The 26,686-nt window shown below is 58.2% G+C and overlaps 2 protein-coding genes across 2 annotated transcripts; both read left to right on the plus strand.

Moving 5' to 3' along the window:
* Positions 1–275: 275 nt before the first annotated feature.
* On the plus strand, positions 276–3,252 carry SLAMF9 (SLAM family member 9). The gene is made up of 4 exons (XM_070396271.1): positions 276–410; positions 839–1,180; positions 1,989–2,261; positions 2,645–3,252. Exons 1-4 carry the CDS (start codon positions 365–367, stop codon positions 2,956–2,958), a joined length of 975 nt encoding a protein of 324 aa, XP_070252372.1. The 5' UTR covers positions 276–364; the 3' UTR covers positions 2,959–3,252.
* A 5,449-nt stretch (positions 3,253–8,701) lies between these two features.
* IGSF9 (immunoglobulin superfamily member 9) lies at positions 8,702–26,620 on the plus strand. Its single transcript, XM_070396700.1, has 21 exons — positions 8,702–8,869; positions 11,026–11,324; positions 11,527–11,715; positions 16,324–16,476; positions 17,213–17,367; positions 17,569–17,686; positions 19,254–19,395; positions 19,497–19,642; positions 19,734–19,876; positions 21,410–21,550; positions 22,003–22,119; positions 22,324–22,474; positions 22,674–22,797; positions 22,971–23,146; positions 23,399–23,649; positions 23,838–23,922; positions 24,016–24,198; positions 24,475–24,517; positions 24,838–25,698; positions 25,885–26,012; positions 26,170–26,620. The coding sequence occupies exons 2-21, from the start codon at positions 11,267–11,269 to the stop codon at positions 26,349–26,351; spliced, it is 3,546 nt and encodes a 1,181-aa protein (XP_070252801.1). The 5' UTR covers positions 8,702–8,869; positions 11,026–11,266; the 3' UTR covers positions 26,352–26,620.
* Positions 26,621–26,686: the final 66 nt, after the last annotated feature.

Below are 26,686 nucleotides of genomic sequence, written 5' to 3' on the forward strand. Positions count from 1 at the left end.
GGTGGGAGGGGTGGGTGGAGCAGGGCAGCGGCGGGAAGGGTCTGGAAACACAGTGGGTGGGGAGTCTAGGAAGGCTTCACTTAGGAAGTGGGATCTGAGCGGAGTTGATAGACAAGACATGAATCAATGGGCAAACCATCTCTCCAATGAGGCGCAGAGAGAGACATCTTCCCAAGAAGGAGGGGGAGGGGCTTTGTGAGGAAAGAGGAAGGAGGAAGTCAGGGGCTGGAGCTAGGGTGAAAATTATTTCCCTCTCCTCGGGACTGTCAAATAGTCACTGTCTTTAGTCACTTGCAGACAGCTTGCTTTCTTCACAGCCTTGGGCACTGGCCAAGTCACACCTCCCGGGCACCAGGCTGGGGACATGGGGGCCCTTCCGTGGCTGCTCCTGCTCTCACTGCTCCAGGAAGGTGAGAGTGACTGCAGCGGGGACAGGAGTGTGTCCTTCACCCTCTTTCATCGGCTGAGCCTGGGGCTAGCAAGTCACTTTCTTTGGGGCCAAAGGCTTCAGCTCTTCTGGAGGGAAGAGGAATAGGAGATGGTTTCAGGGCAGGACCAAGAGAAGAGGAGGCCTGGAGATGTGGAAGGGAGAGTAGCCCCCGGATGGCAAACAGAGGAGGTCAAATTTGGAGGTTGAGGGCACAGATGGAAGCTGACCCCTGGTAGGTGCTCAAGTCAAGTTGAGCAGAAAGCTAAAGCCAGAAGAGGCAGCTGAAGGACAAGTGCAGGGCCATAGCACTTGCTCGACTGAGAGTGAGAGCACAGCCCTGCTGCCAGTCTCAGCAGCCCAGATACGCCAGCTGGTCTGTTTGCACCCCTTTCCTTCCTTTCTCTGCAGCCAAAGGAGATTCTGGAGACGGCGTGGGTCCCGAGGAAGTGGTCGCAGTCCTGCAGGAGTCCATTAGTCTCCCCCTGGAAATACCACCTGATGAAGAGGTTGAGAACATCATCTGGTCCTCCCACATAACGCTAGCTATTGTGGTGCCAACGAAAGAGGGACATTTAGCTAACGTCACGGTGACCGACCCTCGCTACCAGGGCCGAGTGAGCTTCCCGAGACCCAGCTACTCTCTGCACATCAGCAATCTGAGCTGGGAGGACTCGGGGCCTTACCAAGCTCAAGTCAACCTGAGGACGTCCCAGATCTCTAGCCTGCAGCAGTACAACCTACGCATCTACCGTGAGTTTAGCTTGGGAACCGCACACCTGCCTTTGCGGGCTTTCCTGGGCTTCCCATGCAGAGGAGGAGGGGTCTCGGACTTGGGGTTATGACTTGAGGGGTTGGGACTGGAAGGCAGACTGTCCCTAGTGTACCCGACCTCAGCATCTGGGCTGCCTTGCTGCCGTGGGTAGAGTGACCTGGAGCAACGAAACACTGGGGCATGGAGCTGTTCCTGTGGAGGGGCCTGACAGAGAGCTCGGGCTTTGTGGGGAGATTTCTAGGGGACCTTCTGTCCCAGTGAGATTTCACACTGGGCGGCGGGTGTGTGTGTGTGTGTGTGTGTGTGAATGCACCTCCAGTCTTGAGCCTTTTTTAAAATCCTTCTGAGTGATTTGAGGGCTACTAATCAGTGACTCCTCTCTACTTGAATGCAAGTTCCTTCTTAGTGCCCGTGACATGGACTGATATTCTACCTTGAATCTTGTTAAGACACTGATTAAGCTATAAATGTCCCTGAGAGAGAGGGTAACAATATGTTCTGGGTTTGAGGAGGCAGAATGGGGTTTGGAGGAAGGTGGGTGCCAATGTGAGAGAGAGGGGCAAGGTATAAAGGGGAAGTGGAAGAGGCCACAGGCAGCCCTGCCTGCCTCCGCAGCTGCCCGGGGACCCTGGGTTGTACGGTGGCTGAGTTTTGTTCGTTTCTGCCTGCTTGTGTGGGTGGAGGGGCCCTCAGAGGACAGCACCCAGACCCCAGTGTTGAGGAACTTAGGAAAAGAGACCCAAGCCCTGATGACCTAGCTGGCTTTTGTGTTCCTCCTTCATCCAGGACGGCTGTCGGAGCCTTCCATCACTGTGAACTTTGAGATCTCTGGGGGCGGTCTCTGTAATATGTCCCTGACATGCTCTGTAGAGCAGGCCAGCCTGGACGTGACCTACAGCTGGATATCCCGGGAGGATGGTGTCGACACAGCACGTGAAGGTTCTGTCCTCAGCACATCCTGGAGGCCTGGGGACCATGCCCTCTCCTACACCTGCAGGGCTAGCAACCCCGTCAGCAACATGAGTTCCTATCTCATCCCTGCTGGGCCCTTCTGTGCAGGTACCAGGACCCTGAGCTACTGCAGAGCCTCGAGGCCACCACCTTCATTCGTCAGTTCTTCCCAAGAGAATACATGGAATCTAGAACCTAACCCTCTCCCAGAGGGACTTGACCCCTGGATTGGGTGGGGAGGCTCCCCTCTTTCCCTGGAACGCCCAACTTCCGAAGGTCTCTTCTAGACTCTTGCTCAGCTTGACATTGCTCCTCAGATCTCAGTTCCTGAGCTTCTGTGAATAGAATAAGTATTTCAAGAGACACTTGCAAAGGCACACAGCTGACTGAACTTGAGACCCCTCTGTGGGATTTGGGGTGGGTGTCTGCAACTCACCTTTCCCTTTGGTGAGGTCCCCTCTCCCCCTGCCTCCTTCCTTCTTCTGTTCCAGATCTTAGGTACCCTTCAGAGAAGGCCTCCGCTTCCTTCTGCCTCCTTGTCAAGGCACTGCTCCTCCTCCTGCTCTTGGTAACTCTGGCCACGGGGCTGTGGCTCGCTCGAGGCCAGAAAGGATGCAAGATACCAAGGATGAAAAAAATCAGGAGAAACAGATTGAGACTGAGAAAGACGGACAAGCCTGGCCCAGCTGGCTTAGTGGTTGAACGTCGACCTATGAACCAGGAGGTCACAGTTGGATTCCCGGTCAGGACACGGGCCCGGGTTGCGGGCTCAATCCCCAGTCGGGGGCGTGCAGGAGGTCTATGATTCCCTTTCACCATGGATGTTTCTATCTCTCTCCCTTTCTCTTCCTCTCTGAAATCAATAAAAGAATATTAAAAAATAAAGTTGAAGCAATTGAGAGAGAGAGAGAGAGAGAGAGAGAGAGGAGCCTGGCCCTTGCCTGGCCTGATAGCCCCTTGGGGACCCCCATCCTGACCACTGTTTCTTCCCAGCTCCTGGAAATCCTCCTTCTTCTCCAAAGGCTATACTTGTCAAAGGGCTGAGGGTGGATGTACAAAGGGCTTTACCCTCCCAGGGACGATTGGCAATAAAGTTGAATCAGATGACTGCCATTCTGGAGAAGCTTGTTTTTTTTGTTTGTTTGTTTTTTTCTTAAATATACTTTATTGATTTTCCACAGAGAGGAAGGGAGAGAGAGATAGAGAGTCAGAAACATCGATCAGCTGCCTCCTGCACATCTCCCACTGGGGATGTGCCCGCAACCCAGGCACACGCCCCCAACCGGAATCGAACCCAGGACCCCCCAGTCTGCAAGCCGATGCTCCATTCACCGAGCCAAACCGGCTTCGGCTGGAGAAGCTTGTTTGGTCCCTCACTGGATGACTTTGGTAAGCCTGCGTCTCTTCCCTTCCTCTCCAGGTGCTCCCTGCAGCCCCCTTCCCTTCCTCTCCAGGTGCTCCCTCCAACTCCCTTCCTTTCCTCTCCAGGTGTTCCCTCCAGCCCCCTTCCCTTCCTCTCCAGGTGCTCCCTGCAGCCCCCTTCCCTTCCTCTCCAGGTGCTCCCTGCAGCCCCCTTCCCTTCCTCTCCAGGTGCTCCCTCCAACACCCCTCCTCTCCCTCCAGCCCCCTTCCCTTCCACTGCAGGTGCTCCCTCCAACACCCCTCCTCTCCCTCCAGCCCCCTTCCCTTCCACTGCAGGTGCTCCCTCCAACACCCCTCCTCTCCCTCCAGCCCCCTTCCCTTTTACTCCAGGTTTCCCCTCAAATTCCTGCTTCCTTCCATTCCAGGTGCCCCCTTTCCAGCCCACGTTTTCTCATGCCTGCCTTCGGGGATAGAAGTGAGACTTCACAATGTGGTGTTGGTGTATTATTCACCGCCTATCACCTTCCCCATTAATATACAGAGTGTTTACATTTTAAATGAGAGAAGTGAGAGATTTCTTCTAATTTACTTAATCTGTGACTCTTCAATGGGCGCATTGCCGGCACTGAGCACCCGATGAGTAGTGTTGTTCCTGCTAAGATCTGCTCTCACAGCCCCACTTCCACCCTGGCTGCAAGTGCACTTAACTCTTCCCATGCACCCCACCCCAGTCTAGAGGCTGGGGTGTCAGGGAAACAGGAACCCTCCCCTCCCTTAATCCCCCTCAGTGCTGCTCCTCTCTGGGTCTGAGGGAGCCTGGAACCTTCCGGCCATCTCCCTGATGCCAGCTGCTCTGACCCTCTGGTGCCTACCCCATAGGGATACTGCTGGATCAATAGCCGCGGTCTGGACCCTTAACCTTTATTTGTGATTCATCTTACTGTCCTTTTTCTATAGATTTAAATGTGTCACACCTCTCTGGATTCTTGTCCTGGGTTAATGCCTACCTCTTACACACCACTCCTCTTGGGCAAAGGCCCTTCAATTTGTGGTCCTGTTCTTTCCTGAGCCCACTGACTAGCCTGGATTCCTCATCCAGGCCTGATCAGCCACTGCCAAGCCTTGGTCATCCTCCCAAAATCACACCTTGTGAAGCTGCCATGGGTGGGGGACTTGGGGAGAGACTGGGGAATCACCCAAGTGACAGGACACGTGTCGGTAATGAGTGAATGGAAGGGGGTGTAGAGTCCAGTGGGGAGAGCACTGGGGGAGATCTCAGGAGATGTGGGTTCTGCCCTGCCACTCACCTCTAGCTTAGGACACTTTGTTCAGGAAACTCCCATTGGGGTAAGGTTCCTTCCACAAAGAACACACACTTTGAAGGAGAGGCAGGCCTTGGTACAGCTGATTGGCGCATTTACAGAGATACGGCTAAGAGAGCACCGTGGCTCCCACAGAGGCAGGAGCAGCTGTGCCCCTGGGGAGTTTAGGAGTCCGAGGAGCTGGGAAAAGCCATGTGGCAGAAGCCACACCTGACATTTGTCTGGACCTCACCTTCCCCCTCCCTCAGTGAGGACGGAGATGCTGACCTCCAAAGTGTCTTCTAAGACAGGGCTCCTAGGCTGCGAGGGGCTTTGGAATGCCTGGGAATGGTGGAGACCGAGGACACTGCTTTGGGGAAACCGGACGTGTGGGCCAGGCACCAGGAACCTAGGAGGGTGGCTCTGGGCAATATGGGCAGAAGCTAAGAGCCAGGCCTCCTGGACAGGAAAGGAGCGGGGCTAGGAGGTCAGGAGGGGCTTCCTACCTAGGGTTTATGTGCAGGACAGGGAGCCCCATGGGGCTGGGGAAGGTGGTGGCAAGGGTGGGAAACCAGTCCTCAAAAAGCCCCTACGAGCTCCTACGTCTGGCAACAGATCCACTCTGCTCTCTGGGGGTCCCAGCCCTGGTTCTGCTGGAAGGCAGTCCCTGGCCCGAGGCTGGTTTTCCACGCCTCTCCCCAGCCCTACGCAGCCCCACTTTCTACGAGGCCTGAGTTCTAGGGCCACGCCTGCAGCCCCCACGCTCTTCAGTTCCTCATTACCTTCCTGAGGACTAGGAAAGGACAACTGGTTTCTATCTGCACACACAGGGGCAGCTGCTTGCTCTTGCATCCCAGACACAGAAAGTAAATAAAGGAGCGAAGGGTGCCTGGACGGCTGGCCCAGGGCTCTCCCTGGAATTTGGCCAAGTCCCTTCTCCTCCCACGCAGTCTCTGAACACACAGAGAAAAGCGTGCCTGGAAGAAGAGGGCTGAGACCCTCAAATGAGCCGAATATAGGCTCAGAGAGGCCAGACCTCTTCCAGGATAGTGACCGCCTGATAGCACTTTGCAGACGGCAAAGTTTGCTTACTTTTTGAAAGCAGGTGAAAGCAAACATTTAAGCACCTACCATCAGGCACTGGGCTAGCACTGGAGAGGAAATGACACTGTCTGCCCTCAAGGGACTTTGTGGGGTGTGTAAGGATATAATCACAGCGATATAATCACAGCGAAGGTGACAAGGGCTGTGGGTGAAGGCGAGGGCATGGTGGGAGGAGTCAGGCATGGGGTGGCCCTGAGGGAAGAGGTAAACAGAATTTGACCAGTGATTAGCAGGGAGAGTCCTGGGAAGGGAGAAAGAGGACTTTGTAGCCAGACAGCAGATAAGGGAGAAGACACTACATGAAAAAGCACAGGGTATTCCAGGGGCTGCAAGGCCACGCACTGCTCCTGATAAAGGGGTAGGAGACAAATGAGTCTAGAGGGGTGGGCAGGGCCCCTGTGAGAGACTAAGGGCTGTGGGGGAATTCAAGGATGAACAAGACAGGCTCCACGCGCTCACAGGGCCAGAGTCTCATCCAGACAGGAGACAGCACACCAACAGTTACATGACAATCTGGGAGAAGCCACACCTTTTTTTAAAAGAAATCATGACCAGTGCTCATGGGCACGTGGTCAACCAAATCCCTGGAATTGACAACCTGTAGGGATCTTTTGTCAACAAGCTGAAAATAGTTACTTTGGTTAGGCAGAATCCTAGTTGGCTAGATAAACTTTCCCAGAGAGTAATGGTTATTGGTTGAGATCAACCTGAGGAAAATCTTCAGTTGTGAGCCTCGGGGACTAGTCTCCCCCCCGCCCCGCCCCCCCCATTTATTTTGGCCTAGGGGGTGGGGGAACAAGTTATAGGGCTAGGCTCCCTTTCTTACCAAAAAGCCATCAAGATAACACCAGAATCGCAGCAAAATAACTACAATTAGACACAAAATAAGCTTCCAGGGAAAATGACCAGATCATACACTTTTAAAAAATGGAAAATCCCTAACCGGTTTGGCTCAGTGGCTAAAGCATCGGCCTGCGAACTGAAAGGTCCCAGGTTTGATTCCGGTCAAGGGCAAATACCTTGGTTGCAGGCACAGCCCCAGTAGGAAGTGTGCAGGAGGCAGCTGGTGGATGTTTCTAACTCTCTATCCCTCTCCCTTCCTCTCTGTAAAAAAGTTAATAAAATATATTTTTAAAAAAATAAATAAAAATGGAAAATCATGTAAATCCCAAGTTTACAAAAAAAGTGACTTTAGTGCTCAAGTGCGATCAGCTTATCCTCAAGAAAACACTGGGGACAGCAGAAATGCAACCTTTGGACCAGAGGTGGAGCCCATTGCGCTGCCTGGAGGCAGCTCTGCCCCGCTGGCTGGTGAGGGGCCATTTTTCCTGGGCACGCTGCCTGGCCTTGCTTTCTTGTGTGTCCACTAACACGCTTTCATCACAGTCTTATCACTGTCAGCTCGGCCTGTTACACTGTTCAGTATTGCTGAAAGCTGCCACTGGGGAGCATGTGCGGAGGGATGGTGGGAGAGAACTCCTGTCTCCCCTCATCCTCCGGGGTCCCCCTCCACATTTCCATCTCAGGCACCCAGACGTTTACCCCTGGGAGAACTTTCCAGCAGTGAGAGTCCCTACAGGTGGATTGGTCGTGGGTGGTGAGCTTCCTGGTCCATGATGGGGTCAGATGGGGCTGGCTGCTCACCCGGAGGAGGAGGCAGGGACACAGGTCAGCACCGTGTTTAGACCCATCGTGAGGTCTCTCCTGACGTTGAGGCCACGATTCCATGAATCAATGCCCGTTGCACTAAGTTTGAGCCCCAGGAGATCAGACTCGCGCGCGTGTGTGTGTGTGTGGGGGGGTGGGGGGGTGGGGGGTGGTCAGTGTTCTGCTTCCAGGAAAGACTTCCGGAAGGGAGACAGGACTGCTTACACCTGGTGGGGAAGGCACGGCCAGGCGGCATCCACATGTAAGGCAGCACAGAGCTGAGGAGTAGCGGCCCAGCGGCACAGACAGGCAGGATATCTTCGTGCCTGAGGTTGACATGTCCCAGGGGTGGGCCGATGAAGTCAGGGTAGGGTCTGGATCCGGCTCTGGCTCTGCCGTGTCCTCGACGGGGAGCTTGGGCAAGTCACTTCACCGGCTCACTGAGTCTTGGCTGTCCCACTAGTCACGGGGACCAAACCTACCCCACAGGGCCTCCACGCGGCTTACATAACAGTTATAAACACGGAGCCCCGAGTCTGGCACCTGCGGGGCTCAGCAAAAAGTCACATTCCATCTCCTCTCTTCTGATCTCCCGGGTCAGCGTCTCTCTTTTCTCCCTTCTGGGCCTGTTTCTCTGGGTGGTTGGAGCGGGGCGCTGGGCGGAGTGGACTTGGCAACCTCAGCGGGGCGCCGCCTTCCCTCCGCTCGGCGGGCAGTGCTGGGCGGGGCCTGGGAGCTCGCCAGGTGCGGACAGGTATTTCCAGTTGGGCCAGAGGAGAGAGGGGCGGAGGTGGGATGGGATGAGGGAGGAGATCAGAGGAGCCGGGAGCTAGGTGGATCCCCTGGGAGGCGGGAGGGAGTCCTGCTCCCCGCCGGGTGCTCCAGCCCCGGGCTCAGATTTCAACTCCGGCTGCCGGGTAGAGGAGGGAGCGGTCGGGGGGAGCGCACCCCGGAAGGAGGGCGCGCGGAGCCAGCCAAGGGCAGCTCCCGCTACTCCCGGAGCCTGGAGCCCGGAGCCCGGAGCCCGGCCCCGACCCGCCGCCCTCCGGCCTCTCCGCCCGGCCGCACCGCTCTCCGCCAGGGGGCGACCTGCCCACGTGCGCGCCCAGCTCCCCAGAAACTACAAGTCCCAGGCCGCCCGGGGTCGCGCCCACCTCCTCGCCCTCCGCTGTCTCCATCGGCCGCCGCGGGCGGGGATTGGCGGTCTCCAGGGCAACGGGAGGCTCTCGGGGCCTCGGAGGCGGGAGGCGGGTCCGCCCCCTATTGTGTCGCGGGTGGAGTGGAGCGGAGCGCGAGGAGCAGGTGAGGGCGTGGGCGTGCTCGAGGGGCTGGGATGGGAGCGTCTCGGGGGACAGAGGAAGGTGCGGGAGTCGGGGGGGACAGGAGAGAGCGGGAGTCTTGGAGAGAAGTGGAATTTTCTGGGGCGCAGAACTAGGGGAGTGCTGGGGAGCGAAGTGGGATTCTTGGTGGGTGGGTTCCCTGGGCGCTGGAGGAGTTCTGGAGGCAATGCGTGTGTGTGTGTGTGTGTGTGTGTGTGTGTGTGTGTGTGTAGGGGGCTGGCCCTGGTGGGTCCCAAAAGCAAGGAGTTCCAGGGGTCCAGAGAAGGCGAGGACTGAGGAAATTGGGGGTGAGGCATCAGAAGTGTATAGTGGCCCCTGCTGGGAGCTCAGGTGGTTGGAGCATGGTGGGGGTATACCAAGCTTGCACGTCTGATCCCGGTCTGGGCACATAAGAATCAACCAATGAATGCATAAATAAGTGGAACAAGTCCATGTTTCTCTCTCTTCTCTTTCTTTCTCTTCTCCTTCTTGCCTTCCCCTTTCTCTTTTTCTCCCTCTCTTCTGTCTCTTAAAAAAAAATCAATAAAAAATGTAAAGGAGTGTATTGGAAGCAGAGGCAGGGAAATTCTAGGGAGAAAAATCCCAGGGGGAGCAGGTGGGAGAAGCCCCCGTGGGTGTGTCTGTGGGTGGGGATTCTGGCAGAGACTGGGAGTTCCTGGAAGTGCAGAGGACCTGATGCAATTGGAGATCAGGTTCCAAAAATGGGCATTTGTGTGTGTGTGTGTGTGGGGGGGGGGGGGGACAGGGGGTGCGCTGTGAGAAGTAGAGATGACTGGGATGGGATACTGGGAGAATGGAGTGCTGGGTGCAGGAGACCAGACAGGTGAGGACATGCTGGGGGCCGAGGCGTTGATACAATTTTAGGGAAAGCAGAGGAATTCTGGAGAAACCTGGGTTACTAAGGTCCCCAGAACACTGAGCCAGGAGGTAATTGAGGGTTCTTACACACTTGGAAGAACATTGTTGGGGAAGTGTGGGAGAGCTGGCGAGAAGCAGCGGGGAGCAAGGGGATGCTTCCCATGAGGTGCAGGACACACGGGGCCATTAGGTAGAGGCAGGGGTCAGGCTGAGAGACGGGGGATGTTTCCAGTGGGGAACCGTGAAGCCAAGAGTGGGGTGGAGGCCTAGAGCAGAGTCCACTGGATTTGCCAGGCCCGAGGCAGGCAGCACCCCCACCCATCCCCAGGCCTTGCCCTGTGGACTTATGGCTTTTTTGGCTTTTCATGGAGCTTGCCCCTAGGGGTGGGGAAGGGAGAGCCTGCAAACTCTGGGGGGTGGATAGTGGAGGGGAGTGAGTGGCAGGAATTGGGGTGAGGCACTTGGGTCAGGGTGTCTGGTGGAGGGAGGCTGCCTGGCAGCATCACGAAGAGGAAGTGAGGCCAGATGCCAGCCCAGGGACCTGCCTAGACCTGGAGGGTGCTGCCCGGGCCCCCCATACCAGCCTGGGGGAGAGGCAGTCCCCTTTTCCCAAATGCCTGACTCACTCACTGCTGAAGCAGTGTTGGGAGGCTGAGTGGAGAAGGAGGGACTGGTCCCCAGCTTCCAGGGTTTTCCGAGGCTGGGAAAACAGGACAAGGAATTGTGTGGGGTCCCCTGGGGGCCACTTTCTGGGGGTTCTTATCCATGTTTTGCCCCTGACTGGCTCTGTGCCCCTGAGCGAGGCTCTCTGAGTCTCAAGGTCCTTATTTTTCACTAGGGGAGTGGAGACAATACCAGTCCTACCTCCTATCTGCCACCTTTTTGTTCACATCAGAACTAAGGGGAGAGAAGGAAGAGGAGGCTGGCCCGAGAGGGTTCATTCCCCGTACTCCCCTGAAAACATTTTTCTGAGTGGATAGGAACCCCCAGTTTCCTCCTGCTTTAGTTTTTCGAGAACCTTAGTAACCCGAGTTTCCGAAGAATTCCTCGGCGTTTTCTTAGATGTGCCCCCTAGCATGTCCCGACCTGCCTGGTCTCCCTCTGCCCGCACACCCTATCCTCCCGTGCTCGGTCTCAGGTCCTCCTCACCAGGGACAGGTGTCAAGCTCTCTGGTCTCCTGTGTCCCTCCCTCCTACGTATCTCCTTTCCCGACCTTTGCTCCCCTCCTGGCTTTTCTCTAACCGTGGGAATCCTCCCAGTTTCCAGCACTGGCCACCTCTGGATATCGCCTTGCAGTTGGCATTTCGATCTGGCCGTGCTCCAGAGAACAGCTTCTTCAGGTGTTGCGTGAGCCACGTCCTCACTGTCCAGCAGAGTGGGAGCCGAAGCCTGTTACCTGATCAGAAGGATTGACCGGGCTCGCTGGGCGGTGGACATCCCAGGCCCCTCCACCCGGGCCCCTGTGGACAGGGCGGGGCCGGGTGAGCAGGCAGCCGGGCTATGGTTTGGTGCCTCAGTCTGGCCATCCTCAGCCTGATCATCAGCCAGAGGGCTGACGGTGAGCTGGACTCCAGAACTCCCTGTGAGCTTTGGGGTGGGGGCGTTCCCCAGGGGTTCTCTGTGAGCATGGGAGGGTTCTGGAGCAGTTGAGGGTTCCCTCAATTACTCAGAGTCCTAGGGAGCCCCCGGAAATGCTGATGGGACCTCCCCTCTCAGCCCTGACCTGGGCCCTGCTGTGTCTCGTGCCACCCGCCATGCAGGTCAAGGGAAGCCTGAGGTGGTGTCGGTGGTGGGCCGGGCTGGGGAGAGCGCCGTGCTGGGCTGTGACTTGCTGCCCGCGGCTGGCCAGCCCCCGCTGCACGTCATTGAGTGGCTGCGCTTTGGGTTCCTGCTTCCCATCTTCATCCAGTTCGGCCTCTACTCTCCCCGCGTGGACCCTGATTACGTGGGTAAGACTTGGCCACAGGTCAGAGGGATCACCAACAGAGAAGGGCTGGGGTGGGCGGGGGCTTGGGGGGAAGGGGTGTCTCCTTACCTGCTCTGTCCCTGCCCTGACCTTACCTCAGCTCCACTGCTTCGATTCTGCTTAATAAGCATGTGCTCCAAGCTGCATTTACACATGTGTGCACGCGTGCGAACACACACACATGCACGCACACACGCACGCACGCACATGCACACGCTGTTTAGAACTCCATGTGGTCTGTTCCCAGGGAGATCCTACAGCCCTGTTTCAAGTATCCAACTTAATTCTCTAACCGTTTTTCTAGATCTCATCACAAAGCTTCCCAGACTCCATCCTGATCTTACCCGGTCTCCCCATGTGGCCCTGTCCTGGTCCCTGGCTCTGCTATCAGCTCAGTCCCCTGCCCTCTCCCTCCTCCACTGCCTTGAATGCTAGTTTGGGGCTCCTAGACCCTAGGGCCTGGACTGGTAGAGTAGCAGGTGGGTGGGTCTACAGCCTGTCTGCTTGTCCAGTGGGCACTCAACCTGTGTACAGAGGTGAGCTGGGGAGGGCCAGGCTCCCAAAAGATCGGCGAATGGAAGGGCTGGGCTGGGTTGCTGCTCCAAGGGGCTCCTGCATGGACTCTAGAGGAGTGTGTAGGCCTCCCTGGGCCCCTCAGAAGGCTCAGCGTGCCCCTAATCCTGGCTGGAGCCTTAATCTGAGAGGTGTAGTGCAGGTCCCAGAGGGCAGTGTGTGGGAGGCCCAAGGTGGGGTCCCCTGTGAACTAAGGAAGAAGCCCAGGAAAGGCCACCTGGGAGCTCCTTGCTGGCTGGAGGGGCCTCTCCCTTCCCCGTTTTAATTTGAATCCGGGGAAGCCATAGGATTGGCTGAGCTCCCTCCAAGGGGCTGGCTGACAAAGGGGAGGCGGCTCAGGCAGGTGCTGCCCAAGGGAAGAGTTTATTTTCAAACTGGGGGCAGTTGTTGGCAAACAGCCTAGTGGGAGCATATGCGTCTCCACAAGCCCCCTGGGAACTGATGAAAGCGGGCTCTGGTTAGGACAAGCGGAGAGAGCTGCAGTGCCCACCCCCCCTCCCTGCCTCTGCCCCCTCACCGTCCCGTCCCCGTCCCCCCCCCCCCCCCCCCCCGCTTCCCGCCAGGCTGGGAGGGGTGTGGGCTGCCTGTCTGAGGCTGGCAGAAGCAGAGGATGCCTGACTAAGGCAGAGGGAGGAAAAGAGGGAGAAGGGCTTTTCCTGAGGCTCCACCAGGCAGATGTGCAACTCTTCTTCCCTCTGTTCCCGCCCCCCCCCCCCCCACTACCTTCTCCCCCTCCCCAACCCCATCCTGTTTTGAGGTCTGACCAGCAACTGGGCTACCTGTGGGATTTCTATCTGTCAGGGCTGTCGCCTCTGGGGCTTTCTTCCTACCCCTGCCCTCGGTGTCCACCCAGCCCCAGGCTGGAGCTCCGGGTTGGGCCAGGGCTGGTCCTCAGTCTGGTCCCAGGGTGGAGGTTGGGAGATGGTCCCTGTGCCCTGGGCCTCTTTCCTGCCTCCCAGTGTGGAAGGGCCTCTCATCCTTTGTGTAGGGGACTCTGAACTGCCCGTTGCTAGGCAATGGGAGGTAGAGGTTGCTAATGACTCTTCTGCCCTGTCATAAACCCTCTGGGCAAGTGAAGGGGCCAGGGCCTGGGACTGTGTGGGGCTGGTGCCTCGAATGTGGGAGGAACCATGAGAGAGACGGGAGCTTTAGGGCCTGGACTGAAGGGAAAGCTTCCAGCCATGGAGGATTCCAGAATCAATCTAGCGGAGGAGACTGGGTTTATAGACTAGGTTGAAGGTAGTAAAAGGCCGTATAAAGCCAGCTAGTGCTAACTACTAGGATTAAGTCCGACACAGTGTGAAGTGCTGGCATGGAGCGCCTGCGTGGTGTGAACGTGGCCGGGCGTGAGAGGACAGAGGCGTGCCTTATCGACTTCACCTTTCCTGGGGTGGGTCTTAGGCCAGTCCTTCTATTCCATGGGACCTGCTTTTGGTTTTTGACTTTTCTGTTGTATTTCTTGGTAGTTTCAGGGTGCACCAAACAGCAGAAGGGACATGAGTTTTTTCCCTCTTTCCTGACTTGTTTGATACAAATCAGTTATCTTATTCTGCTTTAGAATGCCCCCGATCCCTCCAGTCAGCTCCCCTTACTGCCTTTTGTCCTCCAAAACCCTGTGCATGGTCACAGCTTCCTGGAGACCTTCCGTACTCCTCTTGCTTCACAGTCTCTTGGAATGTCTGGGCGCAGTTAGCACCATTGTTTGGAACTGTGTGTACGTGAACGTGAGTGTGGGTTCCCTGCCTGCTGGGAGCTTGTGAGAGCGGCGATGCGTCTCCTGCTTCCTTTATACATCCCTGCGTGCAGGGAGGACTCAAGTCCTCCAGGCTCTGGCCCCATGGGTGGAGGGTGGTCTCCAGAAGGTGGACGGAGGACTCAGGTGGACTCGGGACTGCCCGCCCTGGCCATCTTCCTGTTCTGTAATGGGTCTAGTGGTCCACATCGCACGGGAAAGTTAGGACATGCAGTGTCTTCACTGATGTTCTGGTCAGCACACTCGGAACTGTTACCACTGGCTACTAACACCGGAGTGAGCACACTGAGAGTACTCCCTGCTGGTGCCTTGAGCATTGCATGCTCCTGACACCAGTGTGCGGTGAAAGCATGACCGACCGGCTGAGAAAGAAGGCCTGGCTTTGGCACTCACTAGTCATGTGATTTTGGACAGAAGCTTACTATCAGTTCCTTCCTCTATAATGCAATTTTGGGGAGGATGAAATATCGTGACAGTGCCTCATATCGCACAGCCCATATTCAACATTCAATTTCCCTTCCTCTTCTGCCTTCTTTGTAGAGATGAAGACCACAATGAAAAGTTTATCCCATGGCAGTTAGAGGAGGTGGCAGCCTGTGGTCTGTGGGGTTGCACGTCCAGGTAGATTAGGGTTACTGAGGAATGTTATGGTGGGTGGGAAGGTGTGATTATGTTAAATATTTACCTGCAGATCCTCGGCTTATCTCCTAGGTGGAGATGTAAATACCAAGCCCTTTAAACAGGCCTACCCTTCCTAGAGAACCCACACCCCTGGACTTCATTCCTGGGGGGAAGAAGTCCCCGCGCACGATCACAAAGCCGGCCTCCACTTAGTCATTCTCTTCCCAGCTGGCAGTGGGGGCGCCATGGGGTCAGACTCGAGTTCAGAAAGGTCACCTCTCTGGGGGGAGAGGTTAGGGTGGAAGCAGATGGGGTGGTGAGTGCACAGACAGCTGTAGGATTCCCAGTATTGGGAAGGGCTAATTTGGGGCACAGTCTGGTTGGAGTGGGCACAGTGCTAAGGGACTTGTGTCTTTTAACCACATGGAAGGTCCGGTGGGGTGGGCAGTGGATGAATGCAGAGGGCTCAGCCGGAGGAGGGAGACCTCTCAGTAGGCTGTCAGTCATGCAGGTGAGAGATACCCAGGACTAAACTAAGGTGAAGGAGGTAGAGAAAGAACAATGGCATAGGTAGAATATGAAAGATGTACTGGACAGGTAGAGGGAGCGGTCACGGCGAGAGGAATAGGTGATGCTGGGTTTCTGGGAGGGGGGCTTGGTGCACGGTGGTGCCGCTACAGGTAAGGGAAGGGAGAGGATGTGTTATGAGGTGTGGGCTGGGGCCCTGATTGAATGCAGGTTGCTGATTTCAAACCTTGAGCTCATTTATTTGCTCACCAATCTTTATGTGAGCACAAGCTGATGCCGGGCGCCATGCTGCCTTCCTTCCCTGCATGACCTCTCCCCTCCCCTCCACCCGGAGTTCTCTCTCCTTTTACAGATGGGGACACTGAAGTTGAGAGAGATTAGGGTATATAGCAGAGCTGCCATTCTTTCTGCATTGCACTGCCAGGCAGCTGTCTGGGATGCAGGGCTGTCGGGAGCTGCTGAGGGATTTGGGGGCACCCTCCGTCCCTGGTGGGGCGGTGTAGATGCTGAGTGAGGTGGGGATGCAGTGCCTGCCTGTGCTGGGCTGTGTGGCCTTGGGGAGCTCTATGTCAGTCAGCTGGGGCCTGGGTGCCCCGGGGTGTGAGGGGTGGGGTGAGGAGGCTGCTGATCTTGCTGCCTGGTGGGGCTGGACTCTGGCCACCCAAAGGCGCTTAGGCCGCTGATAATAGCCCCAGGGATTAGGGCCTTTGGGAGAGTAGGTCTGGGTCTCCGCTTAGGCCCCAGGCTCTGCTGAGCTTCCGGGGACAGAGTCCTGTGGCTGGAGGAGGACTCATGGGAGGGGCAGATCCTGGAAGAATCCAAGGATACTCAGTGCTGGCTCTTCAACCTGCTCCCCCAACTGCCCTGGAAGCTGTCCACCTCTTTAGTTCTGCGCTTCCCTTTGTCTAGACTGGTCCCCACTGCTGATGCAGGAGCAATGAGAGGGGCTGACGAGGGACCTGCCCTCAGGACCCTCTGCGCCTCTCCAGACCCCACTCCATCAGGGTAACGGGGAGAGACTGGGCCCAGTATTGACCTCTGAGAATGACCAGTGTGACTAGGGTTTGGGGCTCCCTTGAGTCCCTGCAGCACCCTGATTCAGGGCTCCTCCTCCAGGGCGAGTCCGCCTGCAGAAGGGGGCATCTCTCCAGATCGAGGGGCTCCGGGTGGAAGACCAGGGCTGGTACGAATGCCGCGTGCTCTTCCTGGACAGGCACAGCCCCGAAGACGACTCTGCTAACGGCTCCTGGGTGCACCTCACAGTCAATTGTATGAAGCTGGGAGCAGGGTGATGGGGCCCCTGGCTGGTGAGGGGGGAGGCTGTGTGGGGGGAGGAGTATGGCAGATTCTCGGCCCCCACCCTTGCTGACACCCTTATTTGCTCTCATTGTTTGTATTCTGTCCCTCCCACGTCCACTCCTGCACTTTCCGGTCTTTGAAATCCAGTCTAGGCTCTCTGTTAGGAACTTTCTCTTCCCCTCTCTTCCCTGCTCCTGCCTCCCTGGCCAGGAGAGAGGAATGGGTAAGGGGGTGGGGGCTCTTGGGCCCTGAGTGAAACACAGATCACATATATACAGCATATTTTTCAAAAATAGCTTTTAACCCAATACCGCATGAATTCTTTCTCAACCCTGAGAAGGAAGGAGGTTATAATTATTCCCATTTTATAGATGAGTAGACAGGGGCACAGGGAGACTGGGTCATGCCACTGATTAGGGGCAGAGTGGAGTCTAGAACCCTGGCCTCCTGATGCCCAGAACAGTGCTCTTCTAGGGGGCACCTGGCTCTGAGCAGCCTGCCTGTGCTCAGACCCCGTTGCCAATTCTGCAAACCATTTCAGGCTGGGCTGGTGCAATCCTCATTCAGCCCCGAGAGCAGCAGACAGGGTGGCCCTGGGCTGGGGGTGCCTGTGAAGCTGGGTGGGCGGAGGCTGCAGCCCTGATCTGTCTCCCTGCCTGCAGGCCGGGAGCTCCTCTGGCAGGCCCTGATGCCTCTCTCTCTGCAGCACCTCCTCAATTCCTGGAGACACCTCCTCAGGTGCTGGAAGTTAAGGAACTGGAGCCCTTGACCTTGCGTTGTGTGGCCCATGGCAGCCCCCAGCCTCATGTGACTTGGAAGCTCCGAGGACAGGACCTCAGCCAGGGCCAGGGCCCGATGCAGGTGAATCCTGTTGCTGGCTGGAGTGAGGGGCAGGTGGGGGGTGTGGGGGCGGGGCTGTAGGACAGAGCTGGCCAAGGCCAGAGGAGGGGCTGTCCTTTGGTTTCCTGAGCCTGGGGTGCTGCCTCCCTCTGCTGGCCAACCTGGGAAATGCAGGGTCTGAGGCCTGCTGGAGGGGGCCTTCCCCCTCCCCTCCTACCCTAGGTGCAGAACGGGACGCTGAGGATCCCGAGGGTGGAGCGAGGCAGCGCTGGGATCTACACCTGCCAGGCCTCCAATTCCGAGGGCAGCACCACCCACGCCACGCAGCTGCTTGTGCTAGGTGCCGTCTGTGGGGAGGGCCGGGAGCTGGGACACCGATGGGGAGGCCTGATTGTGGCGGGGTGGGGCGGGGCGGGGGGCGGGGGGCGTGCACATCTGGAATTTGGAGGAGACTTACGCCTGAGGACAGGGGCACGTGGAGAGTGAGGCAGCTCCCAACACAGGCTGTTCTTCTAAAATCGGCATCTTACGTTTTAAAAGGATCGGTAAGCAGACAAATAGACATTTAGTGCAAAGTGCTGCAGTGTAGAGGCGAAAGCATGGGTGCTGGTGTTCGTTCATCAGCCCTGTGGCCCCCGTGGCCCCCGGTCTCCCCATCTATATAAAGAGGTTCGTATCTACCACCACAAATTCTAGGGCGGTGGCAAGAATTTAATTAGTGATCAGCACCTAGTAATTCCTGGCCGAGACCTTCCCTTTAGCATGAAAGCTGAGCAACAGAAGGCCTGGACTCTGCCTCCATCGAGCCCCTGAGAGGCCGTGTCGGGAATGGCTGAGGGTGAAGTCTTTGGTGTTGGGAAGGCTGACTGTGAACCTCACCTTCCCTGCTGACCTTGGGAAGCCGCTCACAGCCTCTCTGCCTCTGAGCCTTCGTTTCTTCACCTGTTCCCACCACACAGGCTCTTCTGAGGGTGAAAGGCAATGAGCAGGGCTTGGCAGAGCCCCTGGGAGCGGAGAGGGGAGCGAGCAGAGCAGCGGCAGCTGCTGGGGCGGTGCTCTGTGGCTTGGCCGGGCTCTCAGGAAGCGCACCCGGGATGGGGGTTCAGAAAGCAAAGGCCTGGGACAGGAGTGACCACACGTAGCTAACAGCCGCCCATAGGCGCTGACGTGTGAAAAGAGGGCTGGCCAGGCGGGAGGGCTGGGATCGGGAGGGCGGAGTCAGGACGTGTGAGCTGCACACGGTAGGAGACAGCAGCTGCTCTGGGGTCTGGAGTAGATGTGTTCTGTGGCCAAAGAATAAATAAATGGCCTTTCGGTGCATGGATGGCCATCAGAGGGGGAGAGGTGAGGAGCCTGGGCCCAGGATCCCTGTGGCACCTGGGGGTAAGGGACTCGGTACCTGGATTAGGGGAGGAGACAGAGATGATTTAAGGTGTGGCAGATGAGGGGTCTAGAGCAGTGAAGGCGAACCTATGACACGCGTGTCAGAGGTGACACTCGAACTCATTTTTTTGGTTGATTTTTCTTTGTTAAATGGCATTTAAATATATAAAATAAATATAAAAAATATAAGTCTTTGTTTTACTATGGTTGCAAATATCAAAAAATTTCTATATGCGACACGGCACCAGAGTTAAGTAAGGGTTTTTCAAAATGCTGACACACCAAGCTCAAAAGGTTCGCCATCACTGGTCTAGAGGGTGAATGAGTGGAGAGTTAAACCTGGTACCCATCCCCAACACACACACACACACACACACACACACACACACACACACGGTTTTCGGCAGGAGGAGCAGGGTGAAGGAGTGTTCTAGAGGGCAGCTCCAGGAAGAGCAGTAAAAGTGAACTCAGGTGTCCGGGAAGACTGTGGGCTGAGGCCCCTCCCTCCCCTGTGCTCCCCACAGGACCCCCAGTCATCGCAGCACCCCCCAAGAACAGCACGGTCAATGCTTCCCAGGATATCTCCTTGGCCTGCCGGGCCGAGGCGTACCCTGCCAACCTCACCTACAGCTGGTTCCAGGACAGCGTCAACGTCTTCCACATTAGGTGGGGCTCTGAGGGATGGGGCGGGGACGGGGGGGGCAGGTTTTGGGGAGCCTCTTGGCTGAGCCAGGCCTAGACTCCTTCCCACGCATGCCCCATTGCAGCCGCCTGCAGTCGCGCGTGCGGATCCTGGTGGATGGGAGCCTGTGGCTGCAGGCTGCCCAGCCTGATGATGCAGGCCGCTACACCTGTGTGCCCAGCAACGGCCTTCCGCACCCGCCTTCAGCCTCAGCCTACCTCACTGTGCTCTGTAAGCCTGACCCCTGCTCCCCTCACAGCCTGCTCCCTCCCCTGGGCCAGGCCCGGCGCCTCCTGCATCATTTGCCACCATTTCCCCCCAGACCCAGCCCAGGTGACAGCGATGCCTCCTGAGACACCCCTGCCCATCGGCATGCGAGGGGTGATCCGGTGCCCAGTTCGTGCCAATCCCCCGCTGCTCTTCGTCAGCTGGACCAAGGATGGGCAGGCCCTGCAGCTGGACAAGGTACAGGCTTACAGGCTTGGGGCAGGGGAGGGAGGCCTCAGCTTGTTTTTCTAGTCAGGACAGCTGGGGCGGAGTTAGTTCAGTTTAATTTAATTCACTGACTAGATAGTGATGGCGAACCTTTTGAGCTCGGCTTGTCAGCATTTCGAAAAACCCTAACTTAACTCTGGTGCCGTGTCCCATATAGAAATTTTTTGATATTTGCAACCATAGTAAAACAAAGATTTTATTTTTGATATTTATTTTATATATTTAAATGCCATTTAACAAAGAAAAATCAAACAAAAAAATGAGTTTGCGTGTCACCTCTGACACGCGTGTCATAGGTTCGCCATCACTGGACTAGAACATACATGTGCTGCCGGGGACTGTGCAGGGTGCTGCGTGGGGAGCCGAGCAGGGAGACGTCCGTGCTTAAGGAGGGCACAGCCTAGAAGCCGGAGGGACAGCCACAGGGACACTGTGCTGGAAGGCCAGGGATGGAGGAAGTACCTTCCTGTTAGGCACTGGTCGAGGATAGATCAGCTACCGGCTGGGACTTTTGTGGTGGGCCTTGAAGGGTGGACACACATGCCATGCAGAAACCAGGGCCCAAAGGCAAAAAACACCAGAGTGCATCTCTGACACAATGAGCCACCCAGCGTGGGGGGAGCGTGTGCTCAGGAAGCTGGGAAGGCAGGCTGGTGCCAAAAGGAAGAACTCTGGATGCAACGTAATATGACCTCATCCCAAGGAGATTGGGATCTTTTGTTTGTCTGCAAAGACTATAAATTCCTTGTGGGCTAGTATTGCATCTTTTAATCCTAGTGTCCCCAGGGTTATGGCCGCAATAGTCCTCAATACGTTTTTGTTGAATGTTGGGGGGGGAAAAGTCTAAAGGCAGTTGGAGGCAGTGAAGTTGCTTGAGCGATGGTGTGGTAGCAGGAGTTGCACTTGTTGGATGGAAGGGAGGGGGAGAGAGTGGGCAGGGAGAGGGGTTCAGGGGCTGTTGAATGGTCCAGGTGGGAGTTGTGTCGCTTGAGTTAGAGAGGAGGACATGAAGATGGATGGGCCTCACGTCTAGACAAGAGGCCGTCCCAGGAGGACAGACCTGGTGAGTATGTAGACGGGGGAGTGAGGGAGAATGAGGAGTTAGAGGTTAGCAAGGACAGTGGGGCCTTTCACAGAAATAGGGAAGCCCGGAAAAGCATCTGATTTGGGATGGAAGATGCTGAATTTAGTCATGGAGTGCTGGGAAGACAAAGAGATGAGGTCCCGGCAGCTGGGAGCGCCCACACAGCTCACCTGCAGGGGGCGCCATCCACACTGTATTCCCTGGAGTTGTGCAGTGCTGGCCTTCACTGCCTGTGGGGGTGGCCCCTCTCTGGGAAAGGGAGAGAGAGGACTGGGGTGCGGAGAGGTCAGGCCTGGAGGTTGAGCTGGTGTGGCCTCTGCATAGCGGTGGGCTTCCTCCTCCCTGGCATGGCCTCTCTCCGTCTCGGTTTTGCCTCTGCTGACTTCGTTTTCCTCATTGTCGTCTCCTCTTCCCTCCAGTTCCCCGGCTGGTCCCAGGGCCCAGAAGGCTCGCTGGTCATTGCCCTGGGGAATGAGGATGCCCTGGGAGAATACGCCTGCACCCCTTACAATAGCCTTGGCACGGCAGGGCCCTCCCCGGTGACCCAAGTGCTGCTCAAGGTGAGGCCCAGGGTTAGCCAGCAGCGGTGGGGCAGGTGGCTGAAGATGCCCCCTGTGTGGACACCTGGCTGGTAGAGGGGTGTGTGTGTGTGCGTGTGTGCGTGTGTGTGTGTTGGGGGGTGGGCTTCCAAGTCTCTGTTTCTTGTGTGGCCACAGCAGCAGCGTCAGATACCATCCCAGAGTCTTTTTGCAGAGGTGGTGCTAGGGAGATGGGCCATCAGTCACACAGCACATCCACAGTCAGATACTCGTTCCACCCCCCTCCCCCCCCTCACTGACCTTGACCTGTACACCTCAGAGAGGCCGCCCAGCGCCCCAGTCTTCCCTGTCCCACCAGGAGAGCAGAGACACAGTTAGAGAGAGAGTGAGAGGTGAGCCTGAGGTGTGGTAGAGCCCCAGAACGGGGACACAGTGCGAGAGAGGCCCTTCCCAATGCCAGCTCTGGCTTGCAGGCCCCCCCAGCTTTTCTAGAACGGCCCAAAGAAGAATATTTCCAAGAAGTAGGGCGGGACCTACTCATCCCCTGCTCTGCGCGAGGAGACCCTCCTCCTACCGTCTCTTGGGCCAAGGTAAGGCTCCGGAGCTGCGTGCCTATCCTCTGCCCGCGCATCCCTCTCTCCCTGCCCCTGGCCATCGTGTGGGAAGGAGGACCTGGGAAGGGAAGGGCTCTCAGACGCAGGGCGGGGAGGAAGCTGGAGCCGCCCGCAGGGATGGGGGCGCCCGTGGTGAGGGGTGGCTGCGTGTGTCCTCAGGGCTGACCGGTGGTTCTGTAGGTGGGCCGGGGGCTGCAGGGCCAGGCCCAGGTGGACAGCAACAGTAGCCTCATCCTGCGACCGTTGACCAAGGAGGCCCATGGGCGCTGGGAGTGCACCGCCAGCAATGCCGTTGCCCGCGTGGCCACCTCCACGAACGTCTACGTGCTGGGTCAGTGGCCGCATAGCTGGCTGGGGCTGCCAGAAACCGTGTGGGCAGGAGACAGGGAATCGGTCTTGAAGGCTCAGATAGGATGGTGGGTGGGGAGCCCCTGGGATGATGGGTGGAGGGCAGAGGCTCTGGGTTCCTCTTAGTTCTTCACATTCCTTCGGGGCCCCGGCCATAATCCTTCCCCCACCCCTCTACCCAGGCACCAGCCCCCACGTTGTCACCAATGTGTCCGTGGTGCCCTTGCCCAAGGGTGCCAATGTCTCCTGGGAGCCTGGCTTCGATGGTGGCTATCTGCAGAGATTCAGCGTCTGGTACACCCCATTGTGAGTGCCCTGCAGGCCACTCCTCTCTTCCCCACCCTGGTTCTCTCTGGCCCTCTGCCCTTCCTCCTCCCTCCCCCGGCCCCACCCCAACCCTGCCCCAACTCCACTGCTTGGCTTCCAGAGAATCCTAGGTGACCCTGGTTGATGAGGCACCCTGTTTCCTCATGTTCTAGGGCCAAGCGTTCCGACCGAGCCCACCACGACTGGTTGTCCCTGGCGGTGCCCGTGGGGGCGGCTCACCTCCTTGTGCCAGGGCTGAAGCCCCACACCCAGTACCAGTTCAGTGTCCTGGCTCAGAACAAGCTGGGCAGTGGGCCCTTCAGTGAGATTGTCCTGTCTGTCCCTGAAGGTGAGAGACCTCTCAGCCCAAAGCAGTAGATGAGGATAGGGAGGGGCTGGCAGGAGAAGCTGGATATGGGGGGGCCTGGTGGGGAGGATGCAAGGTGCTGGTAGCTTGGGGTCCAGAGGAATTTGTGGAGCGTGATCCAGGCTTGTCTTAGGGGCACTGGGAGAATGGTTGGGCACTGGCGGCCGTGGGAGGCCGGGGAAGAGGGGAAGCACTGGAAATTCTATTTCTACCCGGCCTATCTGTCCCATTCAGGGCTTCCTACCACACCAGCTGCCCCCACACTTCCTGTCACAGAGATGCCGCCTCCTCTGTCCCCACCCCGAGGTCTGGTGGCAGTGAGGACCCCCCGGGGGGTACTACTACACTGGGATCCCCCGGAAATGGTCCCTCAGAGACTGGATGGCTACATCCTAGAGGGCCGCCAAGGCTCGCAGAGCTGGGAGGTGCTGGACAGGGCTGTGGCGGGCGCAGAAGTGCAGCTGCTGGTGCCTGGCCTCATCAAGGTTAGTGTGGGCAGCAGGCACGGGGGGTTCTGCAGTTCTCCAGGCCCCAGCTCCATTCCCCAAACCCAGATTGGACCATCTTCCCAGCTTCCTACCCCCACCTCCCCTCCCACTGCTCTATCTTTTCAAATGGGGCTGGTGTGGGAGGTCAGGCCGGGCCCTGACCTCCTTGAACTCCCCACCCCCAGGATGTTCTCTACGAGTTTCGCCTTGTGGCCTTGGCCGGTGGCTATGTCAGCAGTCCCAGCAACTCGGCCAACGTCTCCACCTCTGGTGAGAACCTGGAGGGAGGGCCGGGGCCGGGGCCCGGGGGCTCTGAGCCCACTCAATCTGGACACTGGCCCTCCCTCATGGCTCCTTGCGCAGGCCTGGAGGTCTACCCTTCCCGCACCCAGCTGCCAGGCCTCCTGCCACAGCCCGTGCTGGCTGGCGTGCTGGGGGGGCTCTGCTTCCTGGGGGTGGCCATCCTTGTGAGCATCCTGGCTGCTTGCCTCACCAGCCGCCGCAGGGCTGCCCGCCGCCGCCACCACTGCAAGCGCCTCCGCCAAGGTAGGGCCAGCCTCCCTCAGCACCCCCTCCAAGGTAGGGCCAGCCTCCCTCAGCACCCCCCTCCAAGGTAGGGCCAGCCCCCCTCAGCACCCCCTTCCAAGGTAGGGTCAGCCCCCCTCAGTCAGCGCCTCTTACTTGGAGGAAAGCCCGCACCCAGCACCCTTCCTGCACCCAGCCTGGCCTACACTGTTCCCAGCCGGATGGGGTGAGGTCTGTGCCTGGGCCCTGGAGAGCCCTGGTTTGCCTGTGTCACCTCTGGTTCTCCTGCCCTTACAGATCCACCTCTTCTCTTCTCTCCACCCCGGTTGTCATCTCCACTGTAAGTCCTTCCTCCTCTGGGCTTCCTTCTGTCCCCCCGCCCCCCCACTCCCTCCAGTGTGCCCCTATACTCTGCTCCTTTCCTGTACCCGGGGTAGGAGCTGTGAGAGGTGAGGATGGGATGGTGAGGTGAGGATGGGATGCAGAGCCCAGCCTGGGGGTGGTCCAGGGTTGCCTGAGCCTCCCTCCATCTCTGTGTGGGTCCTTGCTCACTTGCTTTCCTAGCTCTGCTCTGCTGTGTACCAAACCCCTCCAGGCCCAACCGTGGTTCCTGGGACGGGGACTGGCCCTTACCACAGGCCCTGATCTGTCCTTCCCCAGCTCTGCTCCAGGCTCGGGCAGTCCTGACAGCGTGGCCAAACTGAAGCTCCGGGGTTCCCCAGCCCCCAGCCTGCGCCAGAGCCTACTCTGCGGGGAGCCTGCTAGAACCCCCAGCTCCCCTCCAGACCCTCCACCGAGCCAGGGGCCCTTGCCCCTGGAGCCCATTTGCCGGGGACCAGATGGGCGCTTTGTGTTGGGACCCAACGTGGGGACCCCCCAAGAAAGGTCAGGCCCTGAGCAGGCTGAACCTCGGACCCCAGCCCGGCACCAGGCCAGGCCCTATGACTGCAGCAGCAGCAGCCCCACAGGGCTGCCCCAGCCCCTCTGCATTACAGACATCAGCCCTGTGGGGCCCTCTCCCGCCGCCCCGCCCAGTCCCCTGCCAGGAACGGGACCCCTGCTCCAGTACCTGAGCCTGCCCTTCTTCAGGGAGATGAATGTGGATGGTGACTGGCCCCCTTTGGAGGAGCCTGCTTCTGCTCCACCCGCAGATTACAGGGACATCCGGCCCTGCCCGCCCTCCTCTCTCCTTCAGCCCCTGGACTCCCCTCCGGCCTCCCCCCGGGCCATGCTTCCCGGGGCTGTGGGCAGGGCTGGGGCTGCCCCGGAGGGCCCGTACACAGCGCTGGCCGACTGGACACTGAGGGACCGGCTGCTGTCGGGCCTTCTCCCCGCCGCCCCTCGGGGCAGCCTCACCAGCCAGAGCAGCGGGCGGGGCAGCGCCTCTTTCTTGCGGCCCCCCTCCACCGCCCCCTCCGCCGGAGGCAGCTACCTCAGCCCGGCTCCAGGAGACACCAGCAGCTGGGCCAGTGGCCCGGAGAGGTGGCCCCGGAGGGAGCATGTGGTGACCGTCAGCAAGAGGTGAGGGCAGTCCCTGCCCATCCCTGCCCCGTCATCTCGGACTGTCTCCCCAGCCCTCTCCTGACACCTCCTGCCTTCTCTGCTCCGCTCCCACTGTGGCCTGAATTCGGGAAGTTCAGGTTCAGGCTTTTCTGGCCACCCTCCACCCCCCACCCACCCACGCCAGACATCTGTCTCTTTTTACAGGAGGGACACCTCTGTGGACGAGAACTATGAATGGGACTCAGAATTCCCGGGGGACGTGGAATTGCTGGAGACCCTGTACCTGGGCTTGGCTGGCCCTCGACCCGGACCTGAAGCTGAGCCAGAGCTAGGTGTGTGAGCCTCCAGAAAGGCAGGCGCTCCTGGCCTTGCTGTTCCACCACCCACAGCCTTAGGACCCAACCTGTTCCCGGTTGCCCCCTGGGGAGCTTCATGGTGCCAGTGAACCTCAAGACTCTTTCCTCTCCTCGTTCTGCCCTCCGCTGGCAGGTGCCGAGACTCCGGAGGTGGGCTGCCCCCTGAGCGCCGCCCCGGCTCCTGGCCCCGAGGCCCGCTGTGCTGCCCTGAGGGAGGAATTCCTGGCCTTCCGCCGCCGCCGAGATGCCGCTAGGACCTGGCTCCCCGCCTATCGACAGCCGGTCCCCCATCCTGAACAGGCCACTCTGCTGTGAACACCCTCACGTGAGGCAGCGTGAAGGCACAGGGACGCTGTGAAGGAGGCCCCAACCAGACCTAGCTCCGCCTGGGCAACTGCCCCTGCCCCTTGGAGGCCCAGGCACAGACCCTGATGGTGGGCTGGGGTGGGCGTGGTGTGGGATGGATGTGCTGAGCCTGGGCACTAGGGCGGGGTCCTAGGTCTGCTGGAGGGTGTGTGTGTGTGTGTGTGTGTGTGTGTGGTGTTTGTGGTGTGGGTGAGGTTTTATACAGGTGAATAAAGAAAGTCTGGAAAATGTTTCTATGTTGTCTGACTTTGAATCTGAGAGGGAGGGGGGGATCTCAAACCCTT

The sequence above is a fragment of the Myotis yumanensis genome, unplaced genomic scaffold (assembly GCF_028538775.1).
Source record: "Myotis yumanensis isolate MYYU_CA2020_CCGP unplaced genomic scaffold, mMyoYum1.0.hap1 SCAF_17, whole genome shotgun sequence".
Taxonomy (NCBI): Eukaryota; Metazoa; Chordata; class Mammalia; order Chiroptera; family Vespertilionidae; genus Myotis; species Myotis yumanensis.